Source organism: Netta rufina (genome assembly GCF_964035555.1).
Source record: "Netta rufina genome assembly, chromosome: Z".
Taxonomy (NCBI): Eukaryota; Metazoa; Chordata; class Aves; order Anseriformes; family Anatidae; genus Netta; species Netta rufina.
Window position 1 is genome coordinate 50787463 of NC_140126.1, and position 21952 is coordinate 50809414.

Consider the following 21952-nt stretch of genomic DNA (forward strand, 5'->3'; position numbering starts at 1 on the left):
ATGAGGTATTTCAGATTGCAATCCTTTTTGTTGTCATTAGAAAGCATATATTTGCTTCCAAATCTGTTCCAGGTACTTAAGAAGGATATGTTGCTCCCATGACAGGGACAAACAATGCTAATTTTGCCAGGCAAACAACGATTCTCCTACAAGATTGTGAGACAGGGATGCGGTGATGCTCTTGCAGCAGCTATGTAGAGATGTGGCCACATGCAAAAACATAGGATCAGCTCTTCAGGTAACAGGCCAGATAACTTAGTAAGTGACTGTGTTCAAAATAAGTCTGTTTATATATGCAACTGCATATGTGGACTAGCAAGTCAACTTCTCCAGTAGAATTTGGCTTTTCTTTTGCAGATACTCAGTGCTTGTAGCACTGTACTGGAAAACATCTGTGTCTAAGAAAGGCTTTCGAGATAATAGAGAGATTTTTTCCTACCTTACTAGAATCAGTGGATGCCCCACACTGTTATAATACTAATTAGCTCCTGCACAGCACTAGAGGAGCATTGTGCAATTCATCCTTACTATATCCCTTTACAGTAGGTATTGACTGAAACCTATATTTTACAGCTGGAGAAAATGGGGCAGAAAAATAAGTGATCTCCTCAAGGCAGCAGAGTAACTTAGCATGAGACAAAGGAGGCAAATGTAAGATCTCGGGATCTTCAGGGCCATATCTAACATTCAGGCCACCACTCTCTTCTACAGCTGCAGAGAAGGGTGGGCAGGACACAGCAGTAACAATATGCTGCAGACCGAATGTCTGTCCTGAAAGCACTGCTGGGAATGAGATTGCAGACTACAGCACTAGGCAGAAAGAGGAAGTTTAGTTAATTAGAGTGACCAAAATTCTTGGACATTGACTTCAAAGGGGTGGGAAGGACCTCTAAGAGAGCACCCCACACCCCACTGTGGTTCCAGCTCTCTGTATGGCACCTGTCAGACCAAATCTACTCCTTCAAACTAAGTGTATGGCTAATTCCCAAAGTGGCATGACTCTTGCTTAGATTCTGAGGCATTTAACTTCTGCCAGCATCTGAAGGCAGATGACTCACTACTTCCACAGTTCTGAGTGATGTCAGCTGTGTAAGCCATGCATGATTTACCTTCCAAATAATCTCTTATTTATGCCAGTGATGGAATTAAAACTGAAAAGCTCTGATTCCACGGGAGAACTGAGACATTATTTCCAAGGGCAGATGTGGTCAACAACAAATGGCTAGTGTGACCCAATCAACAAGAACATTAATAAAAATAACTAATAATTATCATCAATAATAATAATAATAAATGATTAAAGAAAATTAAAGAGGCCACTGTTCACACTCAGTGAACACTTCTTCCTGCTTTGGGTCAAAATGCATGTGAGGTTGTTCCTTTTCTATGCTTAATGTACAGTTGCCTTATTTAACATACATATTACTATGGCTTATAATAAAAGTTGTGTAGTCTGCAGCTTTTTAATCTTTACATCCATTCAGAGGCATCTACTGGATATGACTATGTACAAAAAAGGAATAGATGAGTCCTGGGGTAAGAGGGAAAGGGAATAGGCAGAGGGGAATGGGAAGCGAAGGAACTCCTAGTGAGCAGTAGAGGATAGAGGTGGGCAGGGCTGCGTGATGGATGGCAAGATTGTAAATCCCCATTGGGCAAAAGAGAAATCCTTTGCAGTACTGTTAGTGCCCATCTAACAGTCTGCAGCTATCACTTCTTGAACATGTCCTGCAGGGGCCCTGGTAGGTATTTGATGACTGTGTCTAGAATGCTCTCTTCTTCCTCCTCCTCCTCGTCCCCACAGCCAGGAGGGATCGCCTTCTTTGGACGCGTCAGACTCCCTTCAGCATTAGCTTCCAGTGCAGCCTGGGCCTCTGCTTCCTTTTCCTCCTTCTTCTTTATCCCATACTGCAGGAGAGAGAGAACACATTGTCAGTCACACACTGGACAGGATAGCAGATGAAGGCAGCCATCACACATGGTGCCTCATATGCACATCACTGGAAATGTTCTGCTGTTGTTTCTTCACAGACCCCCAAATTATCAGACCTAACAACTCTTCCCTATATACAGCCCAGTGGACGGGCAGCTCTCTCCAGACAGGATGGTCAGATGCTTGGATCATTCAGAAATAAGCATGGCAGAGAATCTGGGACTATATAGCTGTGGGTTTAACAAAGACAATACCAGCTAAGTGTGTTAATACAGTTTTGGGGTGTTACTCTGCTGCTGTTGAACCTACCCTGTTCTATTACCAAGTCTGATGCTCAAGCTCTTCATCTGAAATGATTTTGAAATTCCATCTGCAACATTTTACAGTAAAGCATTATGGAGGAGGCAAAATGTCAGAAACAAACAAACAAACAAATAAAACAAAATGGAAACACACAAAAAAACTATTCTCAACAAAATAAAGCAAACCAGAAAGGACAGACCGCAGTAAAGATGACAGTTTTAGATATTCTCATGTGGGAGATTTTCTATACCAGCCCATCCCTGTTCTTTTGGTATAAATGGGACAGAAAGACATCTCAATGAAAACAAACCTTCATAAGAAACTCTGGCTGCATGTGCACACCAAACTCTACACTTCTGGGAGTAAAGCTGACACCCTGTCTAGAGAGAAACATCTTTATGACTGCAGGTATAATGGATACCTGAAATTTGCCACTCCCATTGAGAATTAAAGGCATGCAACTATGACTTTGCATGAATAACCAGAATTTCATTTTATGATTTTATATTCAAAATGCTAGATTTAATGGGAAAGTAAAGATATGTCTGAGTGAATCAGACTGAGCAGAGGAGTGCTGTAGTATCCCTGCTCCCACAGTGACATGGATTTTGTTTCCAACTTCTAGTTTGGAGGCATGTCCAAGGAAAATAATTTCTGCACTCGTCACTCCTCAACCTCTACACATTTCTGCAAAAGTGTTTGCACTGAAATTTTAGAGATAATAGTGATGATGAAAATAAAATCAACTCAAACTGTCACATGTAAATCTACAGCAACAAGGATACCTGCAAGCTACCTTCTTTATCACTTACAATTATTTCAGTTCAGCTACACTAGAGAGGCATTTGACCTTTGTGAGGAAGGGGAAGGGCATTCAATTTTGCTGAAACAGCTGTCAGCTTCAAAACTCTTGCTGTGTAAGAGCCACTCTTTTATTTCCGCCTAAATATTAACTACAGTACCAAAATGAATTAAGATTGCTCTCAGTATATTGGAACTGTGAGGTAACTAGCCAATCTAAGCCCTGCAAAAGCTAGCAGAACACTTTGTATGAACAAGGACCTCTGAAAAGAAAATTAGATATGATTTCAAAAAGATAAAAGAATTGTGTTGGTACAAAGTGTTCAGTATTTTCTCAGTATCAATAGTCATCATTCATATTTAGGATGACAGTCTGCAAGGTTGAAACCAGCAACTTCAAAAATAGCTAGTTCTCTAAATCAGTTCTTCCAAGCCAAAATGTTCATTAATGACATTTATCTTACAATTTTTATACCCAGTGGATGCCAGTCACACCAGATTTCATGGGGGAGATGCTCAAGACAAATGATGATCTGAGGCAAAGGAAGCATCTGATTGATTTGCAGCCACAGGGCTGAACACTAAAAAAGAAGATCCAACATAGTGTAGCCACCACTGCAGGGGAAATGAGACATGCTGCAAGCCTGCAGACCACGTATGGCTGACTTGTTCCTCTCAAGTTACAGGTAAATGTCCCCAGGTGTTTCCCAGCATCTTTTATCTACAGACATGACTTTGCTTTGCCAGCTACAGGAGAAGTAGTGGAGACAGCACAAATCACAATAACTCACCAGTCCTCTGCAGCTGCCAAATCCTCTGTCTCATTACAATTACCAGCTCATGGCCAGTGGACTCTATAGCTTATGAACTTGTTGAACAAACATCCAGGGCACAGGAAACTAAAACAACTAAAACAAAACAACCACTCAAGTGCTCAATGGCCCTCAGTGACTTGCATGGTGCTAGACTGCCCTTAGTTCTTACAGTGTATGGCCAGTCTTACTGCTTATTCAGTGTTATACTTTAAGGATGGTGGTAATTTTTAATGCTGTTTATAATAAAAAACATAATGTTTTGTAATTTGCAGGTGAATTAAATGGTATTTTTTAGGATTGAAATTGCTTCAGATGAAGTTGCATTATAGTGAGTCCTAAAGTAACAGGTACAAAATTAAAACAAGCATCTTAGTGTCTTCACTTTAAATATTTTATGTTAAGTCAATATATAACAGAAATATATGTATATATATATAACCAAAAACAAAAACAAAAACAAACAAACAAACAAACAAACACTTTTTTCATTCTCTGGCATTCCTGAAGATGGGAGAATATTGCATTACCTCCAAAACATGTGAAGGATGAGAACAATTTCATCTTTTTCTCAAAGTTCAGCCCCACAAAGTTTAATATCAGAAGCTGCATTTGTGTGATTATCTGCTTGACCTTCATTTATGCCACCAAACAGTTAATAGCATTTTAAACTACCTTGTCCTTACTATGCTGTTAAATGAGTAGTGTTTGCACTGCATCATATGTTGGTAAAAAACGGTAGGGTGGAGTCCTCAGGCATCAGTTGGAGACTTTACCCCCCACTCACTGACTGCACATCAGGAGAGAAGCAGGCGAACAAGGCTGCCAATGACCTACAACTTACTTCCACTATTACTTCTGCTTTGCACAGGAAGCCGAAGCAAGTGCAAGATCCAGAAACAGGCTGGGAATTAGATCTAACTCTAATGGTACTAAGGGTAACAGGGAATAGTGGGACTGATGAGCCAAGGTGTGATTGCAGCTAAAATGTCAAAGCACTAAAAATATACTTAGTATTACTTATGACAAGCTACCACTGCTTGCTAAACATGAACAAATCTCTCTAGCAAATATCTAGGTCACAGGATAAATAATTCAGTAACATCATATTTAAGACACCTGCGGAAAGTTGCTACTTATCTCTGGGTCAGTGTTGGAGCTGACTCCTCAGGACGACAGCAGCAATCAAGGTTCAAATGAATGGCTGTCTGTGGGTTAGATTTGGAACTGACTCCTTAGGATCAAGTGATTTCCCTGGAGAAACTAAGGAAATAAAGAAAGCCACGGTCATGGAGTTTTGAGAGAAATACAAAGACAACTCCAAAGATGCAGGTTGGGACCAGCAGAAGATACCCAGAGAAGAGAATCTAGGTGCCTGAGAACAACTTGCTGCTAAGGTGAACATCTCAACCCACTGACTTGCACAAGATGCCCCTGGGACTTCTGTACCCTGGATGGTGACTCAAAAGTACCAACAGAGTGGGCTTGCTGACCTTGGGAGACCTTGGGGATCTGGAGGAGCTTAAAATAATCACAACATTATCCTACTAATATTTACTGTGATTGTATGCTGTTAAGATTATTATAGTCACATGCTGCCAGTTGCAATATTTAAACATAATCATATCATATTGCACACTTCCAAACTTAAACAAACATAACATACATAATTGTATCTGCTATTTCCATGGTTGAACTAGCATATTTTATAAGTCTGTGTAAGTTATTTTGTATCACTATGTATATACTTTATATGGTCACATATAAAGCTTCTTTCATCACTGGGAATTTTCACTGCACAATTTTCTTCCCTCCTAATACATGGACAAGCAGATAATGAGGACTGGTGCTCTTGCTGCTTGCTTCAGACATGTCTTGCAGAACATACTTGCAGTGTCAGCTGCTGTGAATGTAAGGAAGGTACACAAAGGAACGCTTTAATCTTTTCAGTAGAGAAGGAACCATGTTCCCTTGGCTAGCTTGACCTCTTCACAGCTCTGACTAGCACAAGGTTCAGTTGACACAGTGTGCATGTGAAGCCTACAGTGTGCAGCGGGATGCAAGTAAATATTATAATGCTTTGCTAAGACAAATCCATGAAGGTCTTGAGAGATGGAATTCTGTAGTGGAAAAGCACGTCCTAGGAGGACCCATCTAAAGGCTGGACTAGATGAACTTAGAGGTCTTTTCCAACATGAATGGCCCTATGATTCTGTGACCAGCAGCTGTCAACCAAGTTACAGAATCACAGAATTGTTAAAGTCAGAACGGACCTCTGGAGGTCATCTGGTCCAACCCGCTACTGAAGCTAAGACACCCAGAGCAGGTTGCCCAGGACCATGTCCAGGTGACTTTTGAAGATGTCCATGGGAGGAGACTCCACAAACTCTCTGGGCAACCTGTGCCAGTGCTCTCTCACTGGCACATGGGAAAGTTTTTCCTGATATTCAGATGTAACCTACTTATCCCCTGCTGTGTTGTCCCTTCTGCAGATGTCAGGGTGGTTAAAGTCCCCCAAGTCTCCTCTACTGTGGCTACACCTGGATGGTTGGTATCCGGAGGTGTGCATAAAGGCATCCCACAACACAGCTCTGCGCCATTTGTGGTGATGGGAATTGTTCATGGTTGTCTTCACCATGGATGACTGGCAATGTTGCCGTTTCACTGAGAAAAAAACTCTTCCCAAGGCGCTCTGAGAAGCCTGAAATTAGTCATCAGTCTGCATCCCAAGAAAAAATGCTGCATATCAGCTAACAGTTTAAATTTCTAGGAAAAGTTTGGTATACAAGTGATGCTGGTTACATTTCTTTTCAGGGAATTAATGGTTTTGTGTGGTTGCTGAGTCTATGAACAGATGTGGCCAATACAGCCATCTCTGGAACTGCTGTTTTATTTCCTTGTTGAGCTTTTAAAAGATATCTGAGAGATTTCAATGCATGTTTCTTATCTTGCTTCATATACAAATTACAAGACACCTTTTCTCTTCTTACACAGCCCTGTCTATGAAATTTAATTCACATTCCACCCCACAACAACAATAAAAACATAATTATCAGCCAAAGTTGAAAATATATATTTAGAGAAGACGATCAGAGGGCAACTTGCCCACACTGCTACCTCAGGGGTCACCTTGACCTGAATATGTCTTTTCCTTAGAGACCTCAGCTGCTGAAGAATTCTCACCTACTCTGGAACTTTGCAACCGTTTACAATTAGAAGATTTATCCTTGTAATTAACCAGATTAATTCTGAAATTCCTTTTTAAATCAAAGAAATCTGGAAAACTGAAAAGACACAGGTATAAGAAAAAGATTTCTCTTTCAACTGTCCTGTTGGGCTTCACTTATTATTTGTCATGCTATTCTTTCTTCTTCATTACCAAAGAGAACACTCATCTGGTGTTCTTCCAATCTTCACGTTATTGACTCATGAAACCTTCTGCCAAGAACACATGTAGAATATTGGGTTTTCAGGACAAGGTTTTAGTAGTGGGGAAGGCTGCTTTTCTCCCAGAGAAGAGTCCATCCCCATGTCAGCCAGGAGCCAGACCCAGCTGGCTCCAAAAGGGACCCACAACTAGCCAGAGTTGTGACTATCACTGATGCTGGTTGGGCCTCCGTGAGAGCAGATTTAAGAAAGGGAACAGACTGCTGCTACACAGCAGCTAGGAGAGAGAGGGGTTAGAAGCAGCCCTGCAGCCGCCAGGTGAGTGCCGCAGGAGGGCAGGAGGTGCTGCAGGCAGGCAGCAGCAGTTCCCCTGCGGGCTGTGCAGGGAGAGGCCCCTGGTGGAGCAGGCTGTCCCCCTGCAGTGCATCGCAGGTAGTGGAAAAAAATTGTCTCCTTTCCTTCACCTTCAAAATGATGGGACTACTTTGAGTATTCCCTTTTCATTTACACAATATGCTGTGATTTTTCTGAAAAGGCTAAGTATGAAGAACTTTGACATGGTATAAAGAGCTTTACAGTCTTCTGTTTTCTGCATAAACTTGTCTTAGTGGCATGCTACTGTACCACTTAATTTACCTGATATTAAATTAAATTTGAACTTTGTGGACATGGCAGAAATAGAAGTCCTAACTGTAACAAGTTAAAATGAATATGATATTAATATAGCTATCCCAGGGTATCTCCATACTGAATTCCCTTTCCATGATCATGTCAAAGAGCTTCACCCTGCAGCAGCTTATTTCATTATTCTGTCCAATTTATTGTTTGTAGCCTATGCAAAGCAGAAACTAATTCTCAAGATATTTATCTCCAAAAAGTGAAAATATATTCCTTTTGAATAGTGGCATACTATATGTGGACACAGCCTTATGAAAATGATGCCTTTGTTGTGATGTATATATAGCATACCAGCTGTTGTTATAGGAAACCTCCATTTCCTGTGTCTTCCCCATGTAAAACTGAGCTGCCACGATTGCTAACATGAGTCATGCTCAACATTTCTGCATCTGCTTATGTACACAAAATTTCATACATATATTTTGCTGAAGAAAAAAAAAAAGAAAAAGAAAAAAGTACATGCTATCTTTGGCATAAGCAAAAACATTCATATCTTTGTCTTAGAGTCTTGCTTTCCATTCTCAGAGCACTTTGTGAAGAGTTATTAAATAATCTCCCGGTAATTCCTAGGAAATCATTGTCCCCATTACATTAAATTGCCTCCAAGGCAGTGGAAGGAGATGGCACTGAAGCTTACAGATGTTTCTACCAATGGAGCAAAGCCAAATTTGTCAAGACAGAGGGAGAATTCCCAGTAGATGACTACATCCAACACCAAAGCTACCACTTGCGAAGACCCTGGTGCATGCTTTGAACACTCTGATCCCTTTTTTGAGTGGTGCCAAAACTTGTTATTCCATCATGAACCTGCTGTTGATTCTGCTCTTTCCTTTCCTCGCTTTTTTTTTTTTTTTTTTTTTTTTTTCTTTCTTATAAATTACTAAACCAAACTGAATGGTGAAAAATCAGGTCTCTTATATCAGAAAGGCTTCCTTCCTGACACGGTTACTAGATATCTGATTTATATGGCATTGGCTAAGGCAGGGCACAGAAAGAGAGCAGAGTCTGAACAGTGCTCTTGCACAGTTAAAAGCTGGCAATCCATACACCTCAAGAAAAAAAGGAGCCACAGATATTCTTCACTTATTCTAGTCATAATGTAAATTGCTTGCTCTAGCCTGACCCAGAAGAACATCTTTTGTGTAAATATGGCATGTGTACAGCACTTTCCTGTTTTTTGTCGTTGCTTGTTCTTTTTATTTATTTATTTTTTTAAACGGAGTAGTTTTCATTAAGCACAAAGAGAGACTGTTTGCAGTAAAGATAGTTATGCTTTGTGCATTAGTACATGTATCAAAATTTAAACAAATATTGCACATTAACCAGTCTGAAGGTCTTCTCCTTGGGCAACCAAATTAAGGTAGAAAAACTATAGCTGATGTTACGATTTCTGAGATCTTTATCTCATTTTGGGCAGGGGAATTTTTCAAGGACTGAATTCAGAGAACAGAACAAGAACAATTTTGTGCATTTGTAAAAGACACTTCATGAATTGCTAGTGCATTGATTACTGTGAACATTTACTGGACTAACAGTACAGAGGCCTCGAGTCAGAACCTAATTCAGGGATTCACCACAAAAACCTGAGGAATATTGAAGACTGTGTTGGAACTCAGCCAGCGCTCCTGGGTTCACTAGTTTCTTTTGTAACCCACTGACCAAGTAATTGCTTGACCAAGTAATCCAGCTTGTTTGAAAGATCTAGCAGAACTGTCATGAAAGGAATAGACTTGCAGGAGGAATTACTTCAGGCAGGGGTCAACCATTTTATATTCTGGTGAGCTGCCTCCACAAGCAGGGCTAATCAATGACACCATGAAAGCTGTGCAATTGTTTCTGTGTTTTGCAGAGGCTAAATGACAAAACTCATGGCTGGACAGAAAGCCTTTAAAACAAAGTTGATTCGAGAGTCCAAAGCAGGAACAAAAAACAATGCTTTGCAGATTGCCCTTGAATGATAATGACAAAGGTCTTCTATCAGTACACACTGCACTGTCAGGAGGTGACAGGTTTATGCTGCTGAATATCTACTTTCACAGCTTGCTAGGAAAACAGCTGACAACTGCCTGTGTTTACAGCTGGTGAATTGGAATATTCTTCCCAAGGTTATTTATTCTGTACTGTGATCAGTCTGGGATGATCAAGTCCTCTGTGCTAGCTGATAGCAGATGAAGAAGGTGGTCCTATTGGTCATAACACATGCACACCTCTGTAGGTGTAGTAGTTGACCTGGGTGGCTGGTCCTCTCCAAACTATGCCTGGCTCTCTCAGCAGTCTGACTGGTATTACAAAATGTCTCCATTATTTGACATATCCTAAGCTGCCAAATGTAGTCTCCAACTCCACCTTTGTAGAACTATGCTTATAGAAACATGGGCCACCTTGCAGACATGCAAAGGCCTGGAGAGATGCAATAGCCAAAACAAAAAGCAGCTCACTGCTGCTTTCGTCCATTATTCCAAGGCTGACTCAGCAAACTGAGATAGAAAGATGCAGAGATCAGGGAGCACAGCAGGCTGGCCACTTAGCAGTTTGCAGATATTAAGGCATAGCAGTGGGAGGATGATTTGTATACTGATTGGCATAAAGACTGTTTGGAGATGACAGAAATAGAGATAGAAATAGAGATAGACATAGGGACAGACACTGCTTCTGGAGCACTTTTTTGGCATGTTTTCCTCCTCACATGTACAGCCAGCCCTCTCTAAAAACAGCACCGTGGAACCACCCAGGGCAATGACAGAAGGGAAACTACTCTGGGCAGTGGCAAGGAGGAGACTAAACTGTGGTGAAGAAACAGGCAGGTACAGATTATGAGGCTGGATAATCCTCTTCAGAGTTGTTCCTGTCCTAGCAAGACTACAAAAGAAAAGCTGCCAGCAGCTACAAACATGATAGCTTTTCAAAGAGCCGGATCCCCAGTGGTGTATTTCTAGGGTACTACTTGGATGTCCATGAAATACTATCAGCTGGCTTAAGGCCATTTTGTCTGCTGAGTCTCCTCTTTGCCTGCTCCTACCCTCCTTTCCACTCTCTTCCATTTTCTCTTCTCGTCTTTCTAATCAGTTCATTTATCCCTGGCGTGAGGTTCAAGGAGTTGCTATAGAAAGGAAGAAAGACGCAGTCCTCAGAACACTTCTGAGCAGGCTTTTAACAGGAGGAGACTATTTTTGCCCATCAATTTATCCATTTAGTCTAAGCTCTGCCATGCAGTGTCAGAACTACCCAGTTACTATGGGCTCCCACAGTCAGCTCAGGTGAACTGACCCTTTATGCTTTATGACCAGTAATAAAGCAAATTGTGGGAAGGGCACACTTAAGAATGTTAGGGGATCATGCAAAGGTGAACTGTTAACAGAGCCTCCACCATTCAGGAGCAGACCTACTCAGGCCATTTCCTTGGGGTGCATCCGAGTCTTTCAGCCAGCTTTTCTGGGAGAAGAGATCACTTGTAGACATGGCTTCTATTATTTGAGACCCTTACATCCCCCAGTGGCACCAGCTCCCCAAGAATTCCTTGTGGCTGCATAGAATCACAGAATGGCTTGGGTTAGAAAGGACTTTACAGATCGACGAGTTGCAATCCCCCTGCCATAGGCAGGCACATGTTCTACCTTCAACTTGCTCAAAGCCCCATCCAGCCTGGCCTTCAACACCTCCAGGGATGGGGCATTCATACCTTCTTTGGGCAACCTGTGCCAGTGCCTCACCACCACCTTCTTCCTAAGATCTATTCTAAATCTACACTTTGAGTTTAAAACCACTCCCCCTTGTCCTATTGTTATCTGCCCAAGTAAAAAGTTGCTCTCGATCTTTTTTATAAGCCCCTTTTAAGTATTGAAAGGCTGCAGTGCGATCACCCTGGAGTCTTCTCTTTTCCAGGCTGAATAGACCCAGGTCTCTCAGCCTCAGTCTCCAAAGGAGAAGTGCTCCAGCCCTCTAATCAACTTCATGGCCCTTGTCTGGGCTCACTCTAACAGATCTACCTTTCCTGTGATGAGGACCCCTCACCTGGACGCAGCACTCCAGGTAGGTCCTTACAAGGGCAGAGCAGAGGGGGACAATCACCTCCTTCTACCTGCTGGCCACCCTGCTTTTGATGCAGCCCAGGACACAGTTGGCCTTCTGGGTTGCAAGCACACACTGCTGGCTCATGTCAAGATTTTGTCCACCAGCACCCCAAAATCCTTCTCTGCAGGGCTGCTCTCAATGAGTTCTTCTCCCAGTCTGTCCTCGTGTCTGGGATTGCCCTGACCCAAGTGCAGCACCTTGCACTTGGACTTGTTGAATCTCATGTGGGCCCACCTCTCAAGCTTCTCCAGGTCCCTTTTGATGGCATCCCTTCCTTCTGCTGTATCAACTATACCACTCAGCTGGGTGTCATCTGCAAACTTGCTCAGGGTGAACTTGCTCCCACTGGTGTCTATATCATTGGTAGACATTAAACAGCACCAGCCCCAAGACAGACCCCTGAGGGACACCACTCATCACTGGCTTCCACCAGGACATAGAGTCACTGACCAGCACCCTCTGGGTACAGCCTTCAAGCCAATTCCTTATCCACAGAGAGATGCTTCTTTCAAATCCATCACTCTCAAATTCGGAGATCAGGATGTCATGTGGCACCATGTCAAAGGCCTTACAGAAGTCCAGGTAGATGACACTGGTCAGTCTTCCTTTGTCAACTGATGCAGTTGCTCCATCATAGAAGGCCACCAGACTGGTCAGGCATGATTTGCCCTTGGTGAAGCCATGTGGGCTGTTTTGGATCACCTCCTTGTCCTTCATGTGCCTTGGCATTGCTTCCAGGAGGATCTTTTCCATGATCTTGCCAGGCACAGAGCTGGGGCTCACTTGTCTGTAGTACCCTGAGTCTTCCTTTCTATCCTTTTTTAAAAATTGATGTCTTTCTCCTCTCTGCTAGGTCATGCTTTCACCTCTGTCAAAATCACAGAAACTTTTCATTTATCACCCACCTACATTCTTTCACCATCAGTTTCAGTCTCATCCCCTCTTACACTCAGGGCACTTGACAGTGCCAATATCTCAAGGGGCTTCCATGGCAGATAAACAGAGGTATAAACTTCAGCTTCATGTGCACAGAGCAGATGCAGATGTGGTCTTCAAAGGTTTCAGCTAATGTTCATCCATTTTCCACCAGCATAATTTTCCAGATACTCTAGATGCAAGGTGATGCTGTGAGGGTCACTTCCTTCTCCCCCGGGGCAACATTGCTGCAGCAGAACCACACACCTGTTTCCATTATGACTGGCAAAAGGAACTGCAGCACACTCCTGTGGGAATACTCTTTGGCCCCAGCATGCAAGACACTGTGAACCTGCTGCAAACTAAGGTCAAGGGGAATCTCTACTGGTCTCAATGAAGTCTGAACCAGACTTAGTTAAAAGAGAGAGATGGGAAAAAAGTTTTGCCCTGATCCACTATGGATGCTGACTGTACACTGAAGTGAATTGGCCATTGTACTCAGTGCTCTGCTGCTTGGATTATGCTAGGTTGTCCCAGCCAAAATGCTTTTTTCCCATTATCACATTCAGCTGGTGTGAACTGCAATTTGTGAACAAAATTACTCCTCCTTGGGAAACAGAAGAACAAGCACAGGTATCTAATACACATAGCACAATTTTTTCAAAACATTCAGCAGAAAACATTTTCTTTTTCCCTGTGCTTGCAAATATGTTACTTTGCTTCCTCTTATGTACACAGCACCCATATTAAAACAATACCTTACTGCATAACAGTCAGCATCAGTGAGAGGAAATAAGACGTAGAAAATTTTGGGAGTGGAGGCAATTAAATTAGTGCTGAATAGCAAAGGCATCCATCTGTAATCAGAGAAGAAAACTCCAGAGAAAGCAGAGATAGAATATCTGACTCATGAAGAAGAACACAGGATGAGAATCTACAAAATATTGATTTTTTTGGTACCTGGAGGGTTCGCTAAAACCACCATAATGACTCATGACCACAGGGCCAAAATAAATACTGTACATATTCTGCTCCTAAGCCTGTTAGGTCCTTTGGAAAATCTTTCCCCCAGAACCTGACTTGCAGCTTCAATTAGGAAAATCTAGGTCAATTCTATTTTTCAAAGCAGCTGAGACAGGATAAAAAATAAATAAATAAAAGAGTTAAATAAATATGAGTTACATTGGCAATCACAATACAGTGGCTTATAGGTTCCCATAAAAATTTAGCTTGGCTCCTTTTTTGGGATGGAGTCAAGCTGCAGACTGTTTCTGTGAGAACACTGTCTGGTGATACAAAGTGGAATCTCAGGCAAAGACGGGACATGACTTCTCATATTTACAATGTCTGCATGTAGTTTTTTATGAGAAGAACTTCACGGAAGCCAGTAGAAACACACAAACACAAATACTTATACATGTTTAGAAGAGTTTTATTCTAGGGTTATGTATCTGACATAGCAGTTGGGAGAGAGGAGTGAGAAATGAATGAGAACGAGCCCTGCAGCCCCCAGGGGAGTGCCGCAGGAGGGCAGGAGGTGCTGCAGGCAGGCAGAAGCAGTTCCCCTGCGGGCTGTGCAGGGAGAGGCCCCTGGTGGAGCAGGCTGTCCCCCTGCAGCCCATGGGTCCCACATGGAGCAGATCTCCACGCTGCAGCCCCCCCATGGGTGGAGGAGCCCCCGGTGGAGCAGGTGGATGTGGCCTGAAGGAGGCTGCGGCCCATGGAGAGCCCCCGCAGGAGCAGGCCCCGGGCTGGAGCTGCAGCCCGTGGAGAGGAGCCCACGCAGGAGCAGGGGGTCTGGGGGGAGCTGCTGCCCACCTGTGGGGACCCGTGCTGGAGCAGTTTGCTCCTGGGGGATGGATGGACCCCAGACCCATATTGGAGCAGTTTTTGAGGAGCTGCTGCCTGTGGGCAGCCCCCGCAGGCTCAGCTGGGGAAGGACGGCATCTCCCTGGGAGGGACCCCATGGGGAGCAGGGGCAGAGAGGGACCCTGAGGGAGCGGTGGAGACAAAGCGTCAGGGACTGACCACAGCACCTATTCGCCATTCTCCTGCACTGCTTGGGAGGAGGCCATAGAAGAGGGTAGATGAGGGGAAGGGGGGTTTAATTTGCTCTTTTAGTTCTCACTGCTCTATTTTGTTATTAACCAGCAATAAATTAAATTAATCTTCCCCAAGCAGAACGTGTTTTGCCAGTGGCAGTAACTGGTGAGTGATCTCCCTGTCCTGTCCTTATCTCAACTCACAAGTTTTTCCATTATACTTTTTCTCCTGTCCTCTTGAGGAAAGGGAGTGAGTGAGCAGCAAGAGCTACTCAGCTACATGATATGTAGCCAAAGTTAACCCACCACAATAAAATATATGTTTATATGTTTTTGTGTGTACTTTGCAAGATCAGGTCATGGAGTATAAGATGTTCCTCCTTTCTGCCTCAATTTTTTTGTTTTGCCAAATGAAAACCTTCCTTTTAGTGTAAGGTTTGTAAAATTAGTGCCTCAGAATCCTGCAGTAATTTAGATTAGATGCAGCTATTTATTTTCCAGGGCCTCTGTTTTATTTACCATGTGTAAAAAGCTCTTCATGTTTTCCTTTTTTGTTGCTGTAGATGTTGTATATTTGCATTGTTTCATTCTATTTTCAGAGCTCTAGTGTGGTCAATGTAGGTGCCGGCTTGGGTTTCTGCAAGACCAAAATACAAATGCTCCAGGGATAAGAAATGGTTCACTGTAAGATGAGGTGTCAGCTGTGTTTTTCATTGCAAAGTATGGTGGAGATGTGGATAACTGACAAAAGAAGTATTGTTTGTCCTCTCCAGGGGGTAGGGAACTCATCGACTGCTCATGAGGCTTAGAAATGATTATAATTCTCTGTTGCTAGGTTTGTGCTTGCTGGGGTACATCATTCTCATTGCCTTATTGATCATAAGCACTTTGGCAGGCTGAAGGTCAAAGCCAGCCAAAATTCAGAGGCTGAACCCAAAGTGGCTGATTCATTTCAAGTTCAGCTCTCAGTACATAAACTACATAAGCTCTCTGCATCTGATCTCTTGGTAAATCTCTAGGAGGCAAATAAAAGTAGCTTTTTTAAAAAATATTGTCTGAGTGCCACTTTTATATCTGGCATATTGCCTTTATTTCTCTGTGCACATTAGCTCTTGCTATTATTAACTTTAGGTTGTCCTTGGTATTGTGTGCACTAGAAAGTGCTCTTGAATATGCAGGAGTGTGCTACCACCAAAGAAAGTGGCAGGGAACAGAGCATGTCATTGCACATCAAGAAGAAACTTACAAAGCATTCTAATATTTTGTATGTGACTGAAAGTAAGTTCTGTCCACATTTTTCTTCCCTACACTGAGGGAAGAAAATTTTTAATATATAATTAATAATTATATATTATAATAATTAATAATAATTGAGTTTTGCTCAATTATGATTGAGCACAACTGAGCACTGTGTGGGTCAGTTGTGCTCAATCATAATCCTCTACTAGATGAGAGATTTGAGGGAAATTTAAAAAAGGAAATTGTGTCTAAACAAACACAATATATCGCAAACTCATAATATAATTTTCACACAAGACAAAAATTAAAAGTAAAAAAATCCAAAATATTAGAAATTAAAAAGATATCCAGATTCTAGAGGGCCAACTGACAGTCCCAGATGAGCACTCATATCAACACTGCTGAGAATCCTGGGGACTAACCTAGAGGGAAAATCATGCCCTAGACTGACACTTAGGTATGCACCTGCATTTTTCCTAGCTTTCTGTACGATATGCATGGCAAAGGGTTCATTTCTTACTTGTGGACAAAGAACTTCAGTAAGATTTACCCTACCAAAGGGGCTGCAGTGAGAGTCTGCTCAGAAACAGTTATCACTTATAGCAATGCCACACTGAAATATAACAAATTGCTTCCACACCATTCTAAAAGGTTATTCCATCCTCAGTAAGTTCCCTGGATGGAAAGGACAGGTTTGACAGGACATTTAGCTCCGACAGACTTTTCACTTAGATTTTTTTTTTCCTCTAGTTGCCTGCACCAATGTTTTCGATGTTGACTGCACTGACAGCACAAGAAAATGTAATGCTGCAATAGCAAAACCTCAGGAATGATTAGTTAGGTGATTATCTTTAGTCCTTGCTGTGAGGCTGTTTAATTTTTGTCATCAAAACCCCGGGTATTCTTCTGTGTGGAATAAATCCTGCCATACCACATTGTGGCCAGGATCTAATTAGCACACCCACCCTGACAGTACATCTGTGGAGACCAAGGTAACGCCACAAGCTTAGAGCCAATACTCAGTAAAATCAAAGGTAGTTAATCAATTAGTTTCAAGCCTTTGACACACATTCCTCTCTGAAATACAAAAAGCACTTCTCTGTCCCCTTAGCCAGCAACAGAGAGAACTCTGACATAAAGATGCTTTAAACATGGGAAGAACACTTCTGACACCCAAAAAGAGCAAGTAAGGAAATACAAGTGTTTATTCACATGCTGTAGTCCTTCAGAGGGACACAAAAAAAAAAAAAAAAAAAAAAAAAAAAAAAAAAAAAAAAGATAAAGGACAAGACACTTTCCACTGTTCTCTAGCCCCTTTTCATCTGTCACAGCAGCCATTTTGCCTTGTAATTCAAGGCAGTTTTCCTGCTCCCCAAGAGTCTGTGGAAGCCATGTTTGTAGTGAATGGAAGTTGGCGAGTGAGAACATCTGGTGCCTCCTAACAATCCAACTGAATAGCATGAGTGGTGTTACAGTGCTAGAAAGACTTAGGTTGTATAGCGCTGCAAGGCTGGGTTGCTATTGCAAATTCAGAGAACTGATGACACTTCTGATTGGCTACTGCATAGTAAAGTTAGCACCATTGCAAGAGCCTGCAAATAGCATGGGCTACTATCTCAAAATCTGGACTAGAGATGAGGTGCATGTGCAACACTCCAGGTGGAATCACCTGCTGACCCTTCTCATTCCTTCAGTTGTCTGGCCAAGGCCAGAGAACAGATGTTTCGCATCATCAGTGGTGTGTGAGCAAGGTCAGGTCCCTACAACCCACATCAAACTAAGAACTGTAGAGATAATTAGAGAGAAACCTCATATCGAAGACTTTACTGAGCTGCTGTGATGACTGTACCCTCCATTTCCCATAGGAATGCCTTTATTTTATGGTAAAAAGACAAAGACAAAGGAGTTTCATCTCATTGCTAGCAGATTCTACTTAGTAATGTAAGGAAGTTTTTTGGTTTTTTTTTTTGTTTGTTTGTTTGTTTTGTGTGTGGAAAAACAGTTACTACATGTATTTTCAAGGGCTCTTTAACTCTTTGTGGCCTTCCAATTTTTTCCTGGGCACTCCCACCTCACAGCTTCTGCATACATCCAGACAGGACAGAATGGTACTGAAATGTTAACTTCCTGCTGGGTAGAACCATTCATCCTCCAGATGGCAGTTCAGGACAAGAGACACAAGCCCATTTTCTTTCCCTCTCTGTTTCTTATTTGGTGTTTGTTGTTGTTGTTTTGTTTTGTTTTTGTGTTCAGTGGCATGTTTACATTTTGTTGTGTCCATTTCAAAAAGAAGTAGTTCTAAGTACTCCCATATGGGATATCTGTACCCAGCCAAGCTCATGTTATCCTCTTAGGCTTGGCAAATGAATGCTAGCTCCCTCTTTTATATTGTCTGAGCACTTTGGCATCATTAGTGGGACACTCAGTACTCCTCAGGGGTGTGTGTGAAAGAGCCCTTACAATCAGACAGAAATGAAGGCTTGGGTGATGCAAAGTGGCAGGCAATATTTGGAACAAAACAGATCAATAATTGAGCCTACATTCACAGCCATGACCATGGACAACAAATGCACGCCTATCTTACCATGCTGTTCCAGGCCTCCAATAATTATTGAGTACCTTCCCATAGTTTTACCTTCATAAAACAGCCATGCATTCCTACCAGAGCTGTGAACCAGTGAAAATTCAATCAGTTTAGAAACTGCCTTTCCATCTCTTCAGGCTATTAACCAACAGTTATTCTTCAAATATAAAGAAAATCAGAGAGTTTGCATGTTGGCAAAAAACTTGTGTGCAGGTTTCTAAGCCAGGCATGAGCTTCCAACTCAAGTTCTTTCAAAGAGAGTGGGAAATGTTGTGTGTATTTTCTTACTGATAGAGATTTCCCCTCCTATTTATATATTCATACATTCTGGGCACCCTTACCAGTAACAGCTTGCCTGTCACTTTCCCAGTGTGTCAGGTTCCTCAGCCCCAGTTCCTGCTCATCTGATTCAGTTTCCTCCAAAACATAACCAACCCCTCCCCCAGGTGTGCCAGGAGAAGAAAGCAGGAGCTTCAGAGGCACACAGGCTCTGATTGTCTGAAGACAAAATACATCTCTGACAGCACGGTTGTGGCTGGCTCTAAAAGCACCCTCTTGCTCTCTACATTACACATCAATATTCCATTTCACACCTGCTTCCCAACATGGCACAGCAGGCCTGAGGACACTGTGTTATTATTCAGTAGTGCTGCATAAAAATGTTATTTATCTAACCATTCAGGCTGTGTTTGGAAACTGACTTTTCTGGGGCACTAACTTCATCAGCCTTTGTCAGAGCTGGAGTGCAGCTACCAAGAGAAGAAGGTGCTGGCAAATGCCAGGGGTGGGACAGCAACACTGCAGACAATGATGAAGAACATACAAAGCAAGACATTGCTTTGTTTCAGTGAATTTTAATTAGCAGTCATTAACATTTTTCCCACTTTGCCCTGTGGCCTTCACTTCTGAGGAAAAAAAAAACTCCAGACAAAGGAGTAATTTCTCTATGCACTGTGCTTGAAAAATGCAATGCACTTCCAAAGCACAAAGGACAAAGCCTGGGAAGCCACACTGTACTAGGTCAATGTGGAAATGCCTTTGAGGAAGAGGGGGCTGCAAAGGGTGGTCTCTGTGAGAAGAAACCATGGACTACCCCATGCTATACTCCCCCCACTAGCCAAAGCAGAACCCATCAGCCAAGCTGGTGGTGCCTCAGATAACATTTAAGAAAAGAAGGACAAAACAAAACAAAACCCTGCTGCAAAGCAGCAGCTGAGAGAGAGAGGATTGAGAAAGCGTGAGAGCACCAGCCCTGCAGCCCCCAGGGGAGTGCCGCAGGAGGGCAGGAGGTGCTGCAGGCGGGCAGAAGCAGTTCCCCTGCGGGCTGTGCAGGGAGAGGCCCCTGGTGGAGCAGGCTGTCCCCCTGCAGCCCATGGGTCCCACATGGAGCAGATCTCCACGCTGCAGCCCCCCCATGGGTGGAGGAGCCCCCGGTGGAGCAGGTGGATGTGGCCTGGAGGAGGCTGCGGCCCATGGAGAGCCCCCGCAGGAGCAGGCCCCGGGCCGGAGCTGCAGCCCGTGGAGAGCAGCCCACGCAGGAGCAGGGGGTCTGGGGGGAGCTGCCCCCACCCGTGCTGGAGCAGTTTGCTCCTGGGGGATGGATGACCCCGTGTGGGAGCAGGGAAAAACTGTGATAAGGAAAGAGTGGCAGAGAACTGCTATGGACTGACTCCTCATCTCCCTGTGTTGCTCTGATGGGGTGAGGTGGAAGGGTTGGGAGTGAAAGAGTGAAAGAGAGGATCCTCCTGTCTTCCTCTGTCTCAGGCCAGCACCTTTTCTGTCTTATTTTCTTCCCTAGTCTGTTGAGGAGGGGGAGTCAAAGAGAGGCTGAGAGTGCACCTGGCAACCAGACAAGGTTAAACCCACCGCACAATCCAATGACTCAGAAGGAAAAAGGTGAAGAGAGATACATTGGTAGTTAAATAAGCCATGATTAAGAAGAACTAAGCTAATTACTTAGCAAGATGTTCCCCCATTTGGGACACTCCTCCCCATAAAGGTTTTGCAATTAATCTGGTAATAGGAGAAGGGGCTTCCTTTGGGCACCTTCCTCAGTTTGAGACAGCTGCAAGTTAAACATCTGTTCTGAGGTTTTCTACTCTTTCTAGGAGAGAGACACACACTGTGGATAGCAATACATTCTGTCCTAAGGCAGGTAACTAGGACATCATTCTTTGAGGTACGTCTTTCTCCCTGTTGAGTACTGAGGAAGCATACCAGCTTCAGTGGAGACAACTAAATAGATTGCTAAAGCTTGATAAAGCAAGCACACTTCATGAATCTGCTTATCCCTAAAATAACAGCAAAATACTCCCATGGCTCTCTCCTCAGTTAGTTTCATTTCCCTCTGACTCTGCACTCTGTGGTGCCGGTTGTGAGCTTCTTTAAGTTTTTAAAATAGATACGTAATTACCAGTTCTCATTCTGACTGATTCACTAAAATTAGAAAGCAGCAAGGTTCCTCTTCCTTCCTCAGTCTCTCTCCACCTCCCTCCCCTTAGGCCTAATCAATTCCTTCTGCAGAAATGGAAACAACCTAGGAATACATTTGGGTTCTCCTAATGAAAGCTGGCAATAGCTGTGAGAATCGCTGTAGTATGTCCCAACTGGTTCCAATGTACATTATGAAACACGCTATCATTTCACAGCTAATAGCTAGCACAAAGGAAAAGAAAGGAGGAGTCTTATAAAATGAAGGGCATACTGTATTCGTTTTATGATGATTGATTATACTTCTTGGCTTTCTCACACATGGATTCAGTTTCTGTGTAGTTTCAGGATAGGCTTCCTGCAATTCTCTTTTCTTTAAAACAAGACTTCTTGCTGAATGCCAGCTGTTAGCTCTTTTTAAATACAGAGCCTATCCCTTTGAGGAACCACAGATGAGCTTCACTAGATCCTGTTCTTGCACTCCATAGAGAAAAAGGAAGATACGTCTCCCATAATATGAAATATCTCCAGCAGAGGTCACGGTTTCCCAATCAGGATAATAATAGCTGCTAACTGTACCTCAACTGGGAGATCATGCACAAAGGGGTCATTTCAATACACAGCGGGAATATATGAGCTCTTCAGATGCCAAGCCTGATGCCTCACATTAATAACTGCCTGCTCCCCACAGTGACCTGTGGACCTTTTTTCAGTGATGCTGCTGAGTCAGAGAGTTCCTTCAGAAAAAAAGTCCAGG

The 21952-nt window shown here is 43.0% G+C and overlaps 1 protein-coding gene across 1 annotated transcript in view; it reads right to left on the bottom strand.

Annotated features, from left to right (window-relative positions):
• Positions 1–1710: 1710 nt before the first annotated feature.
• Positions 1711–21952, bottom strand: part of CPLX1 (complexin 1) — a gene marked incomplete at both ends in the record, with an annotated part of 124621 nt that continues 104379 nt past the window's right edge. The window contains one exon of the mRNA XM_084304699.1: positions 1711–1908. Coding sequence (XP_084160825.1) covers positions 1711–1908 — 198 coding nt within the window. The remainder of the gene's footprint in view (positions 1909–21952) is intronic.